General features: G+C 48.1%; 1 protein-coding gene across 1 annotated transcript in view; it reads left to right on the top strand.

Moving 5' to 3' along the window:
- The first annotated feature begins 8,493 nt into the window (after positions 1-8,493).
- The window catches only part of SH3BGRL (SH3 domain binding glutamate rich protein like), a 29,819-nt gene continuing 18,093 nt past the window's right edge, over positions 8,494-20,219 (top strand). The window contains exon 1 of the mRNA XM_027893093.1: positions 8,494-8,619. Coding sequence (XP_027748894.1) covers positions 8,575-8,619 — 45 coding nt within the window. The 5' untranslated portion in view covers positions 8,494-8,574. The remainder of the gene's footprint in view (positions 8,620-20,219) is intronic.

Genomic DNA, 20,219 nt, shown 5'->3' on the forward strand with positions numbered 1-20,219 from the left:
TTTTTTTTTTTTTGGCTGCCCCGCGTTTCTCCACAGGGGCAGCACAAGCGCTATGGCTGTTTGTAATCCAGCATGGAGACACTGCTGCTCCAGCCTTCTCCTCCTCCTCCTCCTCCTCCTCTCCCAAACAAAACAGCCCAAAAAGTGAACTCGCCGCGCCGCCCGAGCCCTCCTCTTCCCCCCTTCCGCTCCGCGCTCCGCTCTAGGACATCCACCAAAAAAAAATTAAAAATGCAGAAGGGGGGGAGGCAAAAAAAAACCGAAAACCCCACAGATCCACACACACACACACAGAGACACACACACCAACCCAAAAAACTCCACACACACGCGCGCGCGCGCTAAAAATTTTTTTTTTTAAGCTAAATTTCCGCGATTGCCGCTTTAATCTCTTCCCCCTTCGCTCCCCATCTGCCTTCCCTCGGTTTTTAATTGTTTTTTTTTCCCCCGTACTTACCTTTCTTTTGGGCATAGTTGCACCTTAATAGTTGATTGCAAAACCTAATAGAGATAAGATATCGAAAATAAATGGAAGCGGCGAAAAAAAAAAAAAAAAAAAAAAAAAAAAAAAAAAAAAAAAAAAAAAAAAAAAAAAAAAAAAAAAAAAAAAAAAAAAAAAAAAAAAAAAAAAAAAAGAAAAACGAAAAAGCACGGAACCCCCCCTCAAAAAATTAAAAAAGGAAGATGTTTAAGGGACCAAGAGTTAATTGCGGCAGAAACTGAACAAAAAAAAAAAAATCCCCCCCTCTTTATTGCAAACAGTAAAATACACCAACACGCAACCAAACTGCATGAATGGGGAGCGCGAGATGGGCCCGGCCGCTGACTGACGGCCGCGCGGGCCAATGGGCGCGCGGGGAGCGGCGCGGGGGCGGCGCGGGGGGCGGCGCCGCCGGAGCGCGAGCGCCGCGCGCTTTCCGCGTGTGCGCGGCCCGGAGCGCGGCCCCGCCGACCCCCCCTAAGCCCCCCCCCGCGCCGCCCGCCCCGGCCCCCGCCCGCCGCCCCGCAAACTTCCCCCGAAAGTTCCCGCAGCCCGCGGGGACACAAACATGGCCGCCCCCGGGACCCGCGGCCTGCGGGAGCGCGGCCGCCCGGCCCGCCCGTACCTGCCGGGAAGGGCCGTTGCGCGGTCGCGGAGCGCGGGGGCTGCGGCCTTTGTGCGGCCCGGCCCCGCGCGGGGAGCGGCGGTGCAACCGCCCCCGCGGCTGTTGGAGCAGCCCGGGCTCCCGCCGGCCGCGGGGGCTGGGGCAGGGCTGGAGCCTGGGAGGGTGTCCCTGGAGCGGGGCCTGCGAGCCTGAGGTGGTTCAGAAGGTGAAGGCTCGGAGTTGGGCACGGATTAAGGGAGATGAGCTTTGTCTCCATCATAACGGCAATGTCTGACAGCGTTCCCACCACGTATCTTGTGTATTTCCACAGGGAAAGCACAAGGTGTGTTAATCCCACCTTCAGGGCCAAAGCACTTTGACACTGAGAGGTGAAACGGGAGGTGCGACTATTCCTGCCCAAAGCCAGTCCAACCCTTTCTAAAACCTGCAATAAAGTGGATTCTGCAATCTTCCTAGGCAGCCTATTCCAGCACCCAACTGCCATTAAACCCATAAGTTTTCCCCAGCATCTAAACTGTACTTAGGCTATGAATTTCCATTTCTTTTGTGGTCCCCAGCAGATACAAAGAACGATTAATAAGCATCAAATTCCACTAACATTTCAGATACTGTGGCATTTCACATAATATTATAATTTTCTCCCTAAAACTTAGTTTTTCTAGACTAAACAAATTCTCAGAGGCCTCATGACCTCATAGGCCATATTTTGTAAACCTTTTACCATTGCTGGGCTGCTCCAGACTCCTTTCAACTTCGCATTCTTGCTCAGGTCAGTGTCCAATAATCAGGTTAATTAGGTAACGGCTCTCAGCGTGGTATTTGCAGACTCAGCAGCAGCATCACTACGTTGGTTCAGACTCTTCCTGATCCCCTGTAATCCCTGGATCTCTTTCAGTGCTGCTCCCTGAACAGCTGTTCCCCTGTTCTTGACAAATTCATGGTGACTTTTTGATTTGTCACTCCTTACGTCACCCCCCTCTCCAAGGGCCGGGATGTCAATACTTTATTATCTTCCTGCACTTTGCAGTTAAGCTCAGCAATTTTCCATCCATGAATCCACCTTTCTCCCCCTTCCTCCAGTCAATGTTGATCCATCAAATGCCATGATTATTTTGTTAAAACACACCAGTTATTTAAGGATGTCCCTGACTGGCCTCCTGCATCCTGGGGAGTGTGTTTTCCAGGCACTGCTGGCCCCAGTGTAGCCACATAACCAAACACAGTCGCTCCCCCTTCAAGATCTCCTGGGGTAATCAGGATTTTAAATAGTCTTTCCAATAGTTTTCTCCATCTTCTGAACTATGAATGGCCTAAAGCACATTTCAAGAGCGCTTGGTCTCCAAGTTCTCCATCACCAGAAGTTTTGTGCTCCAGTTGCCTCGAGAGGTTTCTCCTCTCTGCCCACTGTTATTGTTTTATCCTTTCCATGTTCTGTGAGAAGTCTGAGGAAGAGAAACAGTAATTTGTTGGAGGGTCTGTCAACATCTTCTCCTGAATAACTTGCACAACCAACATTTTGGATCAAAATGTGCAAGTGAAGCACAGATTTGAAAATTCACAACTAATTTTTGGTTGTATTTGCTTTGCCTTCTCTTTCATCTTTACATTTTCTCAAACACTTCGACTTTTTCTTAAAATGTCACCATTAAACCACAAACTGGCTTAAATAACCATTAGTGAGAAGATTGTTTCCCTCCGAGACGCTGTTGTGTTGCAAGGATAAGTGGCCATAGCCATGCAGGAAATTACAGACCTGGCTGGAGCCAGGAGAGTAAGTTTATTCTGGAGCATTAGTTTATACCACATTACTTTTTTGGTGCTTTTGCCTCAACTGGTATTTTTTATTCAGTACAAACCCACCTAAAACTGAATTTATGATACCACCTCACCAGACTACCTTAGGAATAGATCAAAGCAACAAACCAAGAGTTAATCTTTTGTTTGTGCCACTGTTTCCATGAGAAAATTTCATGCTAAAATTTAAATTTCTGCTGTTGTCCAAGGCAGGGATGTCCTGCAGGGGAGGAGAGCCTGTTCCTGATGTCAGAGGTCTGTAGTTCTTGAAGAACGTTTTCCTCGACCACATTTTTGAACTGAAGCAGATCAAGATATTCCTGAATAAAGGTAAAGCACATCAAAGTCACTCTTGGGTGACTGGCTTCTCACCTTCCCCAAACAGGCAGGTAGATATGTGTTGCTTTCCCATTCCTTTGTGATAAAATCCATGGGAGGTTGGAACATTAGGAGATTCTTTTCTACACATTCCACTCTCAGCCTGATTCATCTAGGTGTGCAACAGCCCCACAGTCAGAGTTCAGAGGCACGGGAAATTAGGATTCTGGGTGCTCATAGTAATGGCACATATAATAAGTAACATTAATACATATTTTTGGGACAAAATACCACAAAACACATTTTTGTGTTCTGTACCTGGTGTACATAGTGTCCTTCAGCCTTATTTTATATAACTTTTGGGATGAGCAGATTATCGATCCACAGGAGATGTTTGTGCTTGTTAATTTTATACTTTGTGCTGGGTGATTTTGTGGTTTGTCCTGGATAAAAATTGATTTTTGTGTCAAATTCAGTATTGATTACAATGAAATGTTTAGAGCTTATTAATTTGGGAAGATGAGGAATTAAGGATTCTCATTGAGTCTGCTCATCCTCACTTCAGTCAAACCTTTGACTTAGCTCCAGTTTCCAAACTAGTCCTCAATAGTGAAGGGGGTGACTGCACACACCAGGCTTGTATTATTGAGATTATTCACTGGTTTGGTGAATTCTCAACATAAAAAGTAAGTGGAAATGTCTATTTCTGCTTACAACACACTGGCACAGGTTGCCCAGAGAAGCTGTGGCTGCCCCTGGATCCCTGGAAGTGTCCAAGGCCAGGCTGGAGGGGGCTTGGAGCAACCTGGGCCAGTGGAAGGTGTCCCTGCCCATGGCAGGGGGTGGAACAAGATGAGCTTTAAGGTCCCTTCCCCCCCCCAGATCACTCTGTGATTCTTTGAAATGAAACATAAAAATAGTTGTGTAAAAGCAGAGTTTGACACACGACTTGCAAACAATTTAAAACCATAGTAAGTAATTTTTCAGTCTTGACCGGAACAGGAGGCTTGAGAGATGATCTCTAGAACCAGTCTGCCATGGAGGGGTAAGGGACATGCAGAAAAGACAAAATCAAGGCAGAAAACCCGAGTTTAAGGGAGGGGGCTGGGAAGTTCCCAGACAGGAACTCAGGAGCTCTCCTGAGGATCTGTCCTATGCCGAAGCACAGGGCTGAGTTAGAACCGATGGACACAGCAAATTGTAACAACCTGACCACTGCCAGATGGTCCCCACTGCACCCCTGGGTGGGCAGAACTGCTCCCACACACAGCTCCCAGCTTTTCAAGCCCATTCCCAAGGAGACTTGGCAACTGGGATAGTTGTGACCAAGAAAGGTCACAATCATGCTGCCTTTAGCACTTATTTTGAACTTATTTGATTGGAAGTCTTTCCAACAGCTATTTGAAGATTCCCAGAGAATCCGGGGACAGAAGCCTAAGAGCAGACTCTTTGACCAACATTGACTTGGTCCCAGGAGACCCCAAGGCCTCTGCAAACCCAAAACTGAATGCACAAGCCATCTCCATGTATACAAAGACTTCCAATACCTTCATGGTAGGCAGCACATCCTGATTTGCAGCTCCACTTCCCTTCTTTCAGCTTGCTCCAAGCTCACAGCCAGCAGGAACTGCAGGTTTCTCACTGGATGGGCTCGGGGAAGGCCGGTTTAGTGTTCAGAGCACAAAGTGTGTTCTGTCCTGCCCAGGTCTTGAGTCAGAGAGAGCCAGAGACCAGGAGATGGTGTTGTCAGATTTTGGGGTTGTGTCTTCTGCCTTTCAGGGCAGCAGCCCTTAGTGAAGGCCCACTTGAAGTAAGTGGCCTAGAACAGCATTAACAGAATGATTATTCCTATTATTTGGGCTGAAATCCTGGTATCTCAGAGAATCCCAGGATGGTTTGGGTTGGACAGGACCTTGAAGCTCATCTTATTCCCCCCCCCGCCATGGGCAGGGGCACCCTCCATGGGACAGGTTGCTCCAAGCCCCACCCAGCTTGGCCTTGGACACTTCCAGGGATGGGGCAGCCACAGCTGCTCTGAGCAACTTGTACCCCAAAGTGTCCCAGAGCCCCAGGAAAGTTCCTTGTCCTGCCCTTCTCCTCCTGCCAGGCCGGGCCCTGCCCGCGGTCCCGCCGAGCGCCAGCAGGGGGCGCCCTCCGGCAACAACGCGGGGCCGGGGGCGGCGGGGCCTGGGGGGGTGAGCCGGGCCTGGGGGAGCTGAGCCGGGACTGAGGGGGTGAGCCGGGCCTGGGGGAGCTGAGCCAGGACTGGGGGGGTGAGCCGGGCCTGGGGGAGCTGAGCCGGGCCTGGGGGAGATGAGCCGGGCCTGGGGGAGATGAGCCGGGACTGGGGGGGTGAGCCGGGACTGGGGGAGCTGAGCTGGTTTTGGGGCAGCTGAGCCAGGGTCGGCGGGTCCGGGGATGCTGAGCCGGGCCCTCTGCACTGCCCCGTCCCTCAGCAGTTCCAGGGCGCAGGTAACAAACAGCAGTCACAGAGTCTCTGTGCCCTGTCAGTGACTTCCTTGTGCCACCCAGTGCCCTGTGCCTTTCACAGTCACACATAAATCAAGGAAACCCGGCCTTGCTCAGGTTCCAAATGAGAAGCAGCAGATCTCTTGGGCTTCCCAACCCCTTTCCACAAACTCTTTGGAGCAGGGGAGCAGAGTTTCCACCTCCCTGGATGCAGCAGGACAAAGCTCTCAGGGCACGGCAAAGCCAGGAGACACGCTCTGAGTCAGGGTTTGTCTTCTGGCTCCAATTACTGCTAGGCTGGGATTGGGAATGAAGGATGGATTCCTTATTTCCTACTGAGAGAGTTGAGCTGACATCCCTTACCCATCACACCTCCTCCACGTCGCACAGATCCAGATCGTCTGCTCTGGCACAGGCAGGATCCGAGAGCTGCCCCTGGCACAGCCTCAGGTTGCTTGCAGGTGGATTCTGGGTGGATTTCTCTCTGTGGTTACAGAGCAGCCGTGGAGCATGTGGAGCACGTGCCTCCTGACCTTTAGGACAAGTGGGATTTTGCAGTTGATTACTGGAATATCTTTCACTGAGTTTTCCCCACATTTCTTTTTCTAAAGCAGCTTAATTTGCCCGCACTTGGAAGGCTCCATCCTTGCCTGTCCTCTAAAGAAAAGTGAGTGGACCTTTGCCATTACTGGCAACAATTTTACCTAAAATCCCAGGATGATTCCAGGCTGGCCAGTCCCTTGGGCTCCCCTTTGGGGAGCACCTAAAATTTATTCATTTCATTTGAGGTTTTGTTCTACCTTGAGAAGCATAATTCACAACTTCACAAGTGTTTAATAGTGAAAACAAAACCAACACCGTGGATTTTACAGGAGTAGCCTGGGAATTGAAAACATTGTGCTTTGCTGCCAATAAATTAGAAAATTTACTTTTACGAGTCAGGAAAACCAAGTTGTTTCAATGATACCTGATGTGTGTATTGCTTTTAACTTAATAACTCTCATTTCATGAAGATAAAATGCCTCCTAAAGTGCACGTTTGAGAGTAATGATTGTATCAGGGTTTTTAGGAGGCGGAAAAATGAGGTGCAGCTCGCTCCAGGTGAATCTCACCTCCTAATTCTAACTCTCCAAGGAAAGGAGAGCTGCCAGTGTGACAGGGGAGCCCAAAGTCCAAGTGGCCCTCCCTTTCCCGTTCTCCACCTGCATTTTTTCCTTCTTTCTGATAAGCTGTGGTTTCTCCCTCCCTCATTGCTTGCCATGAATCAGGTTATACACTGGAGGCAACAGGAATTCCCAGCGTATTTCTCAAACAGCTGGGAAGGGGTTCACAAACACATCTGAAGAAACATTCCTCTAAGAATTTTAATCTCCTGGAGTTAACTCGGTTTGTTTTAAAGAGATTAAAAACTACATAATTTATTTTATAACATTTTGAAATTCCCTGAACTGGGGAATTTTTATTGTGTAGCATCATCCTAAATAAATGTTGGCTTATTGCTTTTTCAAACATAAAACTCATGACAGGCTTGAAGACTATATAAGTATCTTAATTATGTCAAATTTAGGCATGTCATTCTCAAAATAGTGCTTTTTCTGTGTTTTCTTTTTACTGTTGGCAAATTAATAAAACAAATATGGGTGACAATTCAATAATTTTTAATTCCATGTTTTTTTTTTTTTTTTTTTAATAATTTCTTTGGTTAGGAAAGCCATCTTATAATTTGTCAGAAAAAGGCTTGTGCTTGTTTGGAAAACTCATTTCAGGAATACCTCCTTGTTTTTTGCCAAGAGCAGAACAACTATCTTTCTTTCATCTTAGCTTGTAGGTGGTAAAATTGCAGCTTCTTGTGCTTATTAACCTAAGTATTTTCCATTTTCCGTGAAGCTGCTATCAGAATACATAATACAATATATATGAGGTAATACTTGGGAGTACAAGAGGCAAGTGGGAGATAGGTGCTGGATAAAAATTTCCCTAAATAATGTGTCACCATGACTATAACTATTAAAAATATGAGGGTTTTGATGCTTTATTTGTGTGGGTGATACTTTACAATAATGATGGGAAGAACTCACTGGATGCCGTGTGTCTTTTGTCAGGGGCTGGCACATCACTGGGGCGGTACTCTCCACACTGGAACAAATTTTTAAAGGAAATTCTTAATTCAAAATATAATTTCCCAGCAACATCTCCCCACTCCTGACTCCTTTTGCCGCCTGTGCCCATACACCGCGGGCACGGCCATGGCGGGGGAACGGGATGGTGGGGGAAAGGTACTGGGAGAGCCCAGGGCAGGTCGGTCGGTCCCGGGGAACCGGCCGTGAGGGGAGCAGCCATGAGAGGAACGTGAGGGGAGCAGCCATGAGGGGACCGGGACCTGAGAGGAGCGACCATGAGGGGAGTGGCTGTGAGGGGACCCAGCCATGAAGGGACGGGGACCTGAGGGGAGCGGCCGCTGCCATGGCGGCTCCGCGCCCTCGGCTCCCTCTCTCCCGCCCCGGCTGTCTCTGGTTCGCTCCGGTTCTCCTCGCCGCCCCTCACACCACAGCCCGAGGCGGCCACCCCGCCCGGTCCCCCCAGCGCGGCTCCGCGGCCATGGCTCCCCCGCCCCCTTCCCCGCACGTCTCGCGCGGCTCGTCGAGAACGCGCCTCCTCTCCCCTCTCTTTCTCTCCCCCTCGCCTCCCCCATTTATTTATTTAATTTTTTTAAAAAAACCATTTTCCGCCCTTCCGGGCTCGGGCGGCGGCGGCGGCCGCGGGGCGAGGCGGGGCGAGCGCTCCCGCCGCCTCCCCGCGCCCGCCCTCCCGCCTCAGCCCCAGCCCGCGCCCGAGCCGCCCGCACACACCCACCGCCCGCCCGGCTCCGCATCCCGCCGCTCCCAGCATGGTCATCAAGGTCTACATCGCCTCCTCCTCCGGCTCCACGGCGGTAAGCGGCGCCCCGGGGAGCCGGTGCCGGGCGGGGGGCGCTGGGGGGAGGCCGGGGCAGCCGCGGTCCCTTCGCGGTTCCCGGCGCGGCGCGGGCGGAGCTGCGGCTGCCGCCGGGGGAAAGCGGCGTTTCCTCGGGGATTCGCACCCCTCGCCCTGCGCTGGGAAGGCAGAGCCTCCAATATTTGGAGGTTTTTTGGTATTGTTGTTCTTGAAGTTCGATTCTAAATGTGTCGCCCATCGTTGGGTTTGGATGAGTTCACTCCTCGTGGGTGGTGGGCAGGCGTGTGGCCGCTGTCCCGGTAGCTGCCGGTTCTTGCCGTGTGGGAATACTGGGTTCCGCTTCTCGTGGCTCCAGTGTGTTGTAGGCAGAGCTCGGACTGTGTTTCCAAAAGGAAAAGAGGTAAATAGACGGAAATATTGGGGGGTTTGCCTAGGTTCAGGTGTAACTCAGTCTCCTCAGGATCGTCTGTTTTCTATTCGATCTGTGAGAGATGCTCCAAGGCTGAAATGCAGGGGATTTGGTCTCACTTGGTAGGGATGTGCTGGAGCACTACAAAATGCCAGAGACTCGGGAAATGCCAGCTATTGCAGTTAATGATCAGTGACTTTTACTGCGAGGAGATAAAGAGATCGAGCTGTGTCTGTGCGATGACCTTTCCCTGTCACTGTTAGTGCTTCAGGTGCAGGTCCCCAAACTTTGGGAGGACAGTGATGTGCAGAAGATAGAAACAAACTGTCACTGAATTCTCCTCCTCTGCCTGATCGCAGCCACAGATCGCTGGTCTTCAGCGGATCAAATAGCGGTTGGTAGCTTGTGGGGATGGGGCACAGATGGCAAAGGAGGCTGTGCCTCAAGTGTCCCTGCTGTCCCTCCCTTGCCGGGTCATCTTTGTTAATCTTGATGTCAGTGCCGTGCTGGTGCTGCTGGTGAAAAGCAGATGACTGTCTGATGCTGCTCTGGAGAGGGTCTTGAAATCCCGAGTAGTTCACTCATGAAAGGGATCCAGAGGGATTTCTGTGGGATTCATACAGAATGATCATCTGGAAGGAAAGAAGCAGTCATTAGCAGATTGGAAGAGTAATTCTTTCTTTCTAATGCAGCTGTTAATAGGTTTCAAGTTGACTGCTTCAGTTGCTATAGATTTTTATCAGTGCTCTCTTCATGGCACCTATTGATTTGTGTCTCTGTGGTGATACTGAGCTCCGGGGGTGCACTCACTGATCTCAATCCTGACTGCGTTTTCACGGTTTTAGATGAAGTTTTTAATTATTAGCTGAGCGGTTTCTGCGGTGCTGCCTTGTCCTTGTGTGGGCTGTACACGTTACAAGTCAGACTCCAGTCTGACTAACTGCTGCTTTTTAGGCTCCTTTGTGCATCCCTGACTGTGGAATTTGAATGTAGCGTTGGTGTAGTCTGTTTTTGGGGAATTTGAGTGTACCGTGCACATAGTTGCCAGTTTTATGACGTGTATATATATATATATATATTTTATATACTCATGCCTGTGTCTAAAGCTGGAAAAGATCAAGTGATGTTGTGGTAATGAGCAGGACTTGCACATTCTCGGTTTCCTCTGTTCACTGAGGGTGTTTCTGTTGGCAGGGACCAGCCAGCACCTCACAGGGTGATGTTTTCTTTCCAGTATAAGAATTTTAATCAATGTTTCAACCTAAAGTAAGACAGAGAGGCACCTCTTTGGAGGGAAATGTGCTCCATGGGAACGAGTCGGTTTTGTGGGTCTTAAACTGTTGGTGAGACTGGCTTTGCTTGGAGGGCCAGGGGAGCCTTTCCTGTGCTGAATTTGAAATAACCCACTCCAGGAATGGAAAATCCACATCAGAGGAGGCTGCTACTGAGAGATGGAACAGAGACAAGGCTGTTTGCAGCAAAGGGACTGAACTGGGTAGCATCAGCCCTGGAAGGGCTCTCTCTCCTGCTAAGTCAGCTTTGTACTGTCAGTGAAGCCCGACACTGTGTTAATTTGGGGTTTAAAAGGCTACTTTGCCTGAGTAGAAGCAAACCAGAAATAAGTATCAAATCTTCTCCTTCCAGCCTCCTGTTTCTGTAAGATGGAGAAGCTTTTGTGAGACTGGAAAGCATCGTCTCCCACTGAAGGGAAAAGGGTTGGGATTGCTTCACACCTCACACCCTAGGGCTGTGAGTCTTGGAAGGTGCCCAAATTTTGTGGTCTGTTATTGGCAAAGTCCTGCTTTGTTATGTGGTATAATCTGCCACAGTATATAAAATGTTGCCCCAAGGAACTGTTCTCCATAATGTTTATGTTCAGTAGGATGTATCACTGAGGAAAAAATACCGTGTGAAGCTCGTGTCTAAGCAAAGGCATTTCATGAGCATGTTTCAAGGCATTTCTGGTGAAGTATGTGTTGTCTGGCCTTCTATTTGAATTTCAGCCCATGATATGATGGTTACAACACCAGTTTGCTGCTGTTTGCAAGTCTTACATGGGAAGTTGCCCCTTCTCTTTAATCTTTCTCAGTGTGGGTGTTGCACTGGTGAGTTGTGGGCTAGGCAGTGGCACCTGGGCATTGAAGATGAGGTGAGGACACCCAGTGTGGGAACATGCATGGGGAGCTCCTGCCCAGGAACCTTCCTGGGTGACCTACAATGGAAGTGAAGAGTGTTCCTTAGCCTGAGACAGTGTTGGAGGCTCTGGACATAATGACAGATGCAAATGCCCCTGGGCAGCAGGAGCAGGGACTGTCCAGGCTATTCAGATTCTTCCAGAGGCGAAAGGAGGAGAGGCCTAAGAGTCATTAGACTCTTGCTCCTGGAAGAAAAGGATACAAGGAGGGAAGAGGCTGAATGACTCAAGTCCAGTCTGTGATTTTCTCCATAGGATTTTGATATTTTGTTGGTTTTTGGGTAAGACGTTGCCCAGCCTTCCTGCAGCACCCTTTCTTCCTGGAGGCAGCTGGCCTGCCAGGTTTATTGATCTCCCGTGGAAGGGAGCCAGCTGTTGAATTCTTGTCGGTCTTACGAGTGCGCATTTGTTGCCAACAACTGCACCGGTCTTGACGACGGACTTTGCCCAAGAGAATTGTGTTCGTTCATCCCCCATCCCCTTGCAAGCTCCAGGAGTGTGGATGGTGAAACTGGAGGCTGGAAGCGAAGTGCCAGCACTACAGATGGTGGGCAGAGCTCTCCCCTGTGCCACTGCCAGTGCTGTGGGCTGTGGAAAATGCCACATCAAACCTCTGGTGTCCAGACACTCCTCAGAGCCAGGCACTTCATCTCTGTGATGTTTCCATGTGTCCAGGCTCTCCCCCCTCCCTTGTTTTGATGGCTGCGTGGGTGGTTTTCCTTCCTCACCTCCTACTGCGGCTGCAGGCATGGCAAGGAGAAGAGATGAACTCCAGAGTCAGAGTTCCATGTTACACAGACTTGCTGCTCTTTAGGGCTGGTTTTAGAGAGGAAAGGAAATTTTAGTTTATTTGTTTCATTCACACAGTTAAGGATGTGGGGGGTTCATGTTTTTCTTGTATTGTTTTCTTGCTTGGGAAAGGGTTTAGGTTTTCTCCCCACCCACCAGGAAGTGAAGAGCAAAGTGGACTGTAGTCACAGGAGTGAACATTTGCTCACAATTGCTCTCCCCTTTTTCCCTCGTAACCCAGTAAGGCACTGATGGACTTGCTGGTGCTGCTGGGGATATACAGCCAGTGGCAAGAGCTTCCTATGGCATTCCAGGGGGAGAACAGCTCTGGAGAAGAGCAGCTGCAAACAAGCAGTGTGTAACCACCAGCTCTTGCCCCTGCTCAACGACTCAGGGCTTTGGGAATGCTGGTGAAGCCGCTTCATCCTGCTGAAGTGTGAATCCCAGGGAAGTAATACATGGAGAGATGGAGATTGTATGAAAAAAACTCTGTATTGCATTGGAATCCCTCAAGGGCCTTTTTCCTCAGCTTGGCACCACAAATGCATATCTTGCCACCCTAAGATAGAACGAGCAGAGTGTGTGTGGTGTGTGTGTGTGTGTGTTGCTTGGCTGCTGTGAGGTTCCATGGAATCAGAGAATCGCTCAGGTTGGAACAGACCTCGACGGTGCTGGGCCGTGGCAGGAGGTGGCTCTGAAGGCAACCATCAGGGTGTCTCTGTGCATGCAGTTGTGACCAGTGTGCATCACAAATGTCCCTTGCTCTGCTGCCACGTCCAGCTCTGCCCTTGCTGTGGAGGCAGACGTGTGTGGTCACACTGGTCACCGCCTTCTGCAGCAGACGGCAACAGCTCGTGAACTTCCTTCGGCTGCCTGGCAGGGCAGCTCCTGTGGGAAGAGAACACTGAGAGGAATCTTTGCTCAATAGTCTTCTAATGGGATGCAAGGTTAGGTAAACCCACAGACTGTGGGGAAAATGAGCTGCATCTCTAGTTCTAAAAACAGCCTCCCAGTGTGTATTTGTTTTGGTGACACTCAGCTCATGCTGGTAATAAACCGTGGGTGAAGACTGGCTTGTTTGGCTTGGTACTGTTTGAAGCCCCTCTGTTGTGGAAACATATTATGTGAGAAGGACTTTTTTGGATTCTCCAAACTGGATTTCTCTCAATCAAATGGTAGGAATTGTTCTCAATTAGAGCTCTCGAGGTGGAAGACAAAATCCGTAACGTGGGTCGAGCTTGGATGTGTTCCATCTGCCTCCTGGGTTGTTTTTTGCTAAAGTCATTGTTCTAAACTCTAGATAAAGTCAAACATTTTTCTTAAAATATTGCATTCAGAATTTTAATAGAGCCAGAGACTAAATTGGCTGCAGTTGTTGCAATAGTTTTAATATATCTAAATAGAAAACATTCTACTGTGCTTAAATAAAACCAGTTTTCTGACAGCAGGAGAAAGATGGAAAAGTGCACTTCCACAGTGAAGGCTGGGAACGGCTTTTGGCTGAAAATTTCCATAGATTGTATATGCAGGTTGGACAGTGTTTATTCTGAGGTGGTGCATCAGGATTATGTCTCTGCTTGGAGAGAAAAGGCAGATTTTGGGGAGAAGCTGGATGTTGTCAGCCTGGGCTGGCTTTCCTTGAACTCTGACCTGCAGCACATTCTGAGATATGATCCACACAGTGTCATGTCAGGGCTAAGCACTTGGGGGCTTGAAACAAATATTTATAAAGTTGAGCAAGGAACTTTGCTTGTCCTGAGGCAGTAAAGTTACACTCAGAAAATTCCTACAGAAGTCAGTGAATTGGCATGTGTGTAATAACGAGCAGAGGGGGCCAAAACCAAGAGTCTCTGCAAGGTTATTCTTACTCCTCCCAGAAAAGAAGGAGCTGGGGAGACAGGAGACAAATGGAGCTACACAAACATTGATAGAATTCAGCTGTTCCAGCTCAAAACAGAACTAAAATATTGCCCTGTATGTTAAAAAGAAGAACTAAGGATGTGTTGTTGCCATAGCCAAGGGAGGTGAGCTCTGCCTTATGTCCCTGGGCTTTGTGCTCCCCATCCCTGGAACTGCTGATCTCAGTTCCTGGCACTGATCAGAGGGCTGGAAACCTGAACCGAATCCCCAACTCATATCAATATTCTGCTATTCAAGAATGTTTCTGCTCAAACATGAGCATTTGGTGTTAATGCCATTTGTTTAACCTCAGCTGTATTCAGGGGGGACCTTTGGTTTATGATTAAATTTAAAGTGCTTTTGTTGGTCAGATATTTAATCAAGCCTGAAAGAGTTTTAATTGTAATGTTTATCTGCTGTTATTTGTCCCAGAAAAAAAGCCTTTATCCAGGAGCACGTCCTTCCCAGGGCAGCACCTCCAGCTCACTGCTCAGGCCATTTTCTGAGCAGGAGGCACGAGGGTGACTGAGCTTTAAGGCACCAGAAGGGTCAGCATCCAACTGGCCTGGCTGAGCGAGTGCTGTCCGGATACAGCTCAAGTTGTCTTTACATCCTGACTTACAACTCCTTCCTGCACTTATTTCCCCTGGGAGACGGGGATGGGACGATTTATTTCTTTAATTAACTCTCTGAAGTGCAGCTTTACCGGGGGTTGTTCCTGTGCACAAATCGGCCTCTCTGGAAGTTTCCAAAGGCGCTGGAGTGTGACATGGAACTGTTTGTTACCTGTTGTTTGATTGCTGGGGGGGTTGGAGTGAGGAGAGGAGCCAGAGGTAGCTGTGCTTCACCGAGGATCTCAGGGAAGTGGGGGAGCTGGGAGCTGCCTCCCAGTGCTGCACAAATGGATGATATTCTTTGTTAGGCTTTTTCCCAGCGGATGCTTGGACAGAGACAGAGCAGGGAGGAGAATCAAGGCACTGTCAGAGGAGAAAGCTGAGCCTCACACCTGAGCTGCCAGGAGCATAGGAATGAGAGTGATCCCTTAATAGTGAATCCCTGGATTTCTACAAAGTTTCAGACAAGCTTTGGCCAGGTTAAAAATGTTTTTTTTTTCGTAACAAAACTGCTGTGGGATAAGAGGAAAGGATTATTTATTTTCTTTTTGACTTATATAATTAATTACACATCAGTTGCATAAAACAGCAATCAAGATTTGGGAATGTATCAGCTGCTTTTGCAATATGCAGAAGTTACAAGGAGGTTCCCACAGAACTCTAAGCAATCCCAGTGCCAGAAGAGCCTGCTGTAGCTGTTCCAGTTGGGAAACTGGGAAGAAACAATCATTGTCCTATGTAATCAGGTTTAAATTGCTAAAATACTGTTTAGCAGAGAGGTCTTGGAGCTGCACTAGGTAATTCTACAAAAATACCATATTCGTGGCCATAAAAAGCAAACAAAATGTCAGGAATTCTTAGGATTGGAAAGGACAAAAGAAGAAAAACCCCACAAACCACTGTATAAAAGTGTGGTGAGTCTGTATCTTTAGTAGGCTGGAATTTTTGTTTTTAAATGATATAGAAAAGTGAGAAAAGGTAAAAAAGTAGGGTGAGGTGATCACTGTGGGAGGAACAACCCAATAAGGTAGAATTTGTGGATGATAATTAGAAGCTGTGGCTGCCCCATCCCTGGAAGTGTCCAAGGCCAGGTTGGACAGGGCTTGGAGCAACCTGGGCTAGTGGAATGTGTCCCTGCCCATGGCAGGGGGTGGAACCAAATGAGTTTTAAGGTCCCTTCCAACTAGCCCATGATCCTGTTAATTCTGCAGTTGATAAAGAAAGAAGTGAAAAAGTCAGAAATGTGATAACAGTGAATGAAGCATGGGAGAACAAACAGGAAGGGATTATTCATGAACTTCCCCAATGGAACAACTGGGGTAGAACAAGTGAGAGTGGCAGGTGGCAGGTTCAGAATAAATGAAACACTTTGTTTGCCAACAGAGATTTAAGGGAGAAACTCCCTGCCCGAGGACGTGGTGTGGAGCAGACAGTGCACAGGCTGGAGAAGTAGTGAGACAAATTAAAGGGAAAGTCTATTAAGGGCTATTAAACATAATTACTACACCTCTGACTCAAAACTGTGCATTACTGGAGTCTGGGAAGAAAGCATGATGTGGTGCAGCTCTCTGTGCTCAGTCTCTTGGTGTGCTTTTCCCTGGGATCTGTGACCAGGGCAGACAGGATACAAGTGTTGGATCCAACCCAACAGAGCTTTCTTCTATTCTTGGATGAAATTGGCTCTGCTCCCAAAATTATGTTAGCAGTTTGCGTTTAAAAAAATTAATTCCATGTTGTCCAGGAAAAATGTTTGGTGTGAAGGAATTGTATATGTGTGTGTTTGGGATGTGCTGGTTTGGTTTTAATTTGGGGGTGATTATAGACACCTGCAAATTGTAGAGGTATTGGAAGGCTCTGGACATTTTGGTGTAACCTTGCCATTAGATCCTCTATTTTACATGTAATGAAGGGATCCAGTTTGGGATTGGGATATTAGTGACTGGAATAGTGGGCATGGAACAAGCTCTGTCAGGTCACAGCCAGCACCTTGTTTGGGTTGGGTGTGACTGAGAAAAGGTTTCCATTAAACCAAGCAGAAATGTCACTGTTTTCCTGGGCTCTTGGGCAGACAGGGAGATGGGAATGAGAGCATACAGGAGCAAACAGGGCTGTTCTTCATGGGTCTCAGCAGTTCTTACCTGCAAAACAAGCACTTGGTGAGAGGAACAGCAGGTGATTCCAAGACCATCAGGATTTTGCAGATGCTGGCAACCATCACATTTAGGAGTTGTGTCCCTAAATGTTTAAGGACGTGTATCAGACATTCCTCCTGCCTCAGGCATAAGTCAGAATCAACTAGAAAAGCCTGATGGAAACAGCAAAAAGGAAGCCTCTGGGAAAAATAATCATAGTTTTCACATAAAGCCACATTTTTTAATGAGAATAGTAGTTTCCAGGCAGGTTTAAACAGCACATCTGTATTCACCTCATGGGATCGATCTCTGGCTGGGCTCATGTCACTGGGAGCTCTGCCATGGACTACAGCAGGACAAGATCTTATTCCTTAGGAAATACTTAAAGCTGCTCATCCAGGACATTCCTGTGCACATGTTGCAAATGTATTTGGCCAGAGCAGCAGCTGCAGAACAACTGGCAGAGTGGGAGAGGAGCAGAATAACCCTGTGAATGGATTAAAAACACATCCCCAAACATTCTCACTGGACGTGGAGAGGAATGAAGTTCAAGTGGAGCTGGTGTATGGACAATAGATGTTTGGGGTTTTTCCCTGGGCAGGAAATACAATATATGTGAATAGAAATACACAGGGTCAGGTTTGCAAATTTCCTTGTTAGTGACCTGGTAATCCTGATTAAGAACTGGAAATTCCACCCTGTGATGGCAGAGAAACAAGTCCCAGGGTTCTGGTGGCTCGGTCCATGGAACTTTGTGCTTGAGCACTCCTGCTCTGAATTTCTGTTCCCTTCCATCACAGTAAAACGTACCAGGAGGTCTCTGGGAGAGCCTCCCTTCACCCACAGAGGGCTGAGCTTTGCTGTGCCTGCTGTGGAAAGATCAAAGGAAAACCATAAAGCTAACCTGGAGAATGTTCCTCCCAGGAATTTACACCTGTATAAACTGAGGAGAGGCTGGACAGACATCTGCATCTTCCACGGAATGATCTGGGACCAAAATTAGGCTTGGAAGGTGTTAGGAGACCCATCACCTCACAGTGCCAGCCACTGAGCATTAGGCTGAGACTGAAGGACATCAGGCGAATGAAGCTGTTTTGGCTGCCTGCCCAGGCCTAGAGAACCCCATCCTACAGCAAATAAACAGCTGGGGGACTTCAGCTTTTAAAAACTGAAAAGCAGGGTGTACATCTCTTAGTTTCTGATGGGAGGAGCAGATGCTGGCCTGCACTGAGGCAGAAGGAAGCTTGTGGTTTAGAAAAAAAACCCAGGCAGATACCATGGTGACAAGAGGGATCTATAAAACTTGAAAAGACATGGGGGGGTTGCAGAGGTGGCTCCAAGGCATGGGCAGCACCTGGAATAGTGCTCTTGGAAATGGGGTGAAGGCGGCACTTCCCTTTGGAATGCAGTGAGTGAGAACAGCTGGTTGATGGGAATGACCATAATGAGTTGGAAAATGCTCCATTTTGTTAATTCCTATAAAGAGTGACTTTAAGGTGCCTCCTGAGAGCAAAGCCCCAGGCACTGGCCCTCCTGGCTACGACAAGAAGTTGGCCAACATCCCTATTGCTTCAACTGCCCAAAGGATCAGGAACTGCAGTGTGGCCAGTTCTAGTGAGAAGAATTTCTCTGCCCCTCTGGAAGACACAGTTTCTGGAGTTACTATATTTTGTCCAAGTAAAATAAAGAAGGATCTGGGGCCTCTGGGGTGATTTGCACTTGAAATGTTACCCAGGGCAGTTACCTGGTTGGTCAGAAAACTGCTGCCCATACACACTGTGCTCTGCTGAACCTCTCCACTCTCCAGGATGATTTTGGGATGCTGTGCTATTTCAGTACAGCCTGACTTTTCCTGGAAAGAGCAGGAAAACTTGTATTTACATCCATAGCTTTTTCTCTTCCTTTGTGTTATGACATTTATGTATTTTAGTTCAGGAAAAAAGCTTTGTTCTCTCCAAAAAAATTCATTGGTTTAGTTTTAGAATAGCAGTCAGCAAAAAGACTCCTTTGTTAAGTAATACCTGTGGCATATGAGTTCCTCAAAGATAAAAAGCAACACACATCAGAAGCACCTGGATCCCTGAGGTCATGTTATGTTTCTTTTTAAAGTAGTTTTTTATTTAAAGAATAAATGCCTGGCAGTATAAAGGCAGTGAAACAGCAATTAATGTTGTAAACTTTTAGTCTTGTCGGTTAATTTAGCTCTGTGTGCTAAACCATGCAGGAAATAAACCTTCCTTTTATTGCAAACCACAGGGGCCTCCTGCAACACTGTCTGTGCTTTTAACTCCTTTTCTAACCAGAGTTCACCTCATCACACAAACAAAACCAAACCTGTTCTCCCTCTGCTCTCTCTGTGCCACGCAGGGCCAGCAGAAATCCACAGTCTCTGGAAAATAATTACAGGAGCAGCTGTTTCAATAAACAGCCCGAACTGCAGCCCTGGGGGTGTTATCTCAGGCTGGTTTCTCCAGGAAATATTATCCCCGTGCTGGGCAGATGTGGAGGGTGAAGTCTGAGGGGGCACCAAGGTGGCACCTGTGCAGTTTGTGCCGGTTTTCACAGGGTGTGGTCGCATCGACCTGTCCTGGGGTTTCTGTGAAGTTGAAGATAGAGGAGGAATAATTCTTCTGGCTCTCAGAAAGAGACTGCCTGAAAAAAACAGATTCACCACCTGACAACAGGGATGAGATCCAGACTTTCAGGACTTTTAACAGCTTCTAGAGCAAGCAGTCAGGTGGTCAGTGGCACCCTCAGTGTCTTTCTCCATTTTTCTCAGCCACTATGAAACCTTGTGAGTATTTAGGAATATGTCATGTTCCAGAGTTTTCTGTACTCTTGATACTAAGCCTGATTATCTTGCTGGAGATCATTCTTCTGTGTGGTGAATTGCTTTATAGTCAGAGTGTAAAGCCTGGCTGTGGGGCTGGGCTGTGGGGTTTGTACAAACAGCCAGAAATGATCCCTGAAGGTAAACAAGCAGTGATTTGAAAAAATAATTATTCCTGCTGACTAACAACTTAGGAAAGGAAATTCTGAGTAGTGAAGGGAAAATTGTTCAAGGAGTGTGTGACAGAACTAGCCTGGACTTAAGGACTTTTTTTTTATTTCCACACAGCAAAAGCTCCCCTTTCCCTGACTTGTGTCTCAGGTGAGAGAGTACAGGGAGATGCTGAGGCTGTGGAACACCAGGAATGCACTGACCAGTTGTTCCAGGAGAAGGGGCTGTTGCTGGAGCTCCCTCTGCTCAGCCCCTCTCCGAGGTGCCCATTGAGCATCCCAGGCCTGAAGGAGAGGGTGAGCACAACTTCCCCTTCCATCGTGGCTATCCTGGCCGGCACTGCCTGGAAAAGAGACAGGGAGTGGTCTGGGAGAGCCCAAGTGCAGGCTGAAGGGCGAGAATGCTCCCAGGTCCTGCCACTCTCACCTCTGCACTGCCCAGGAGTTGTTGTTAATTTTATTCCAAGCTTTTGGAGGAGCAGATCTGTTTGTTTTCATTTCACCAAGCACAGAGTTTGGATGCTGTGAGACTTCCAGGGCAACTCAGCCTGCCAAGCTCCA

Source organism: Empidonax traillii, unplaced genomic scaffold (assembly GCF_003031625.1).
Source record: "Empidonax traillii isolate 1590-97213 ecotype Southwest subspecies unplaced genomic scaffold, ASM303162v1 scaffold380:size670999, whole genome shotgun sequence".
Taxonomy (NCBI): Eukaryota; Metazoa; Chordata; class Aves; order Passeriformes; family Tyrannidae; genus Empidonax; species Empidonax traillii.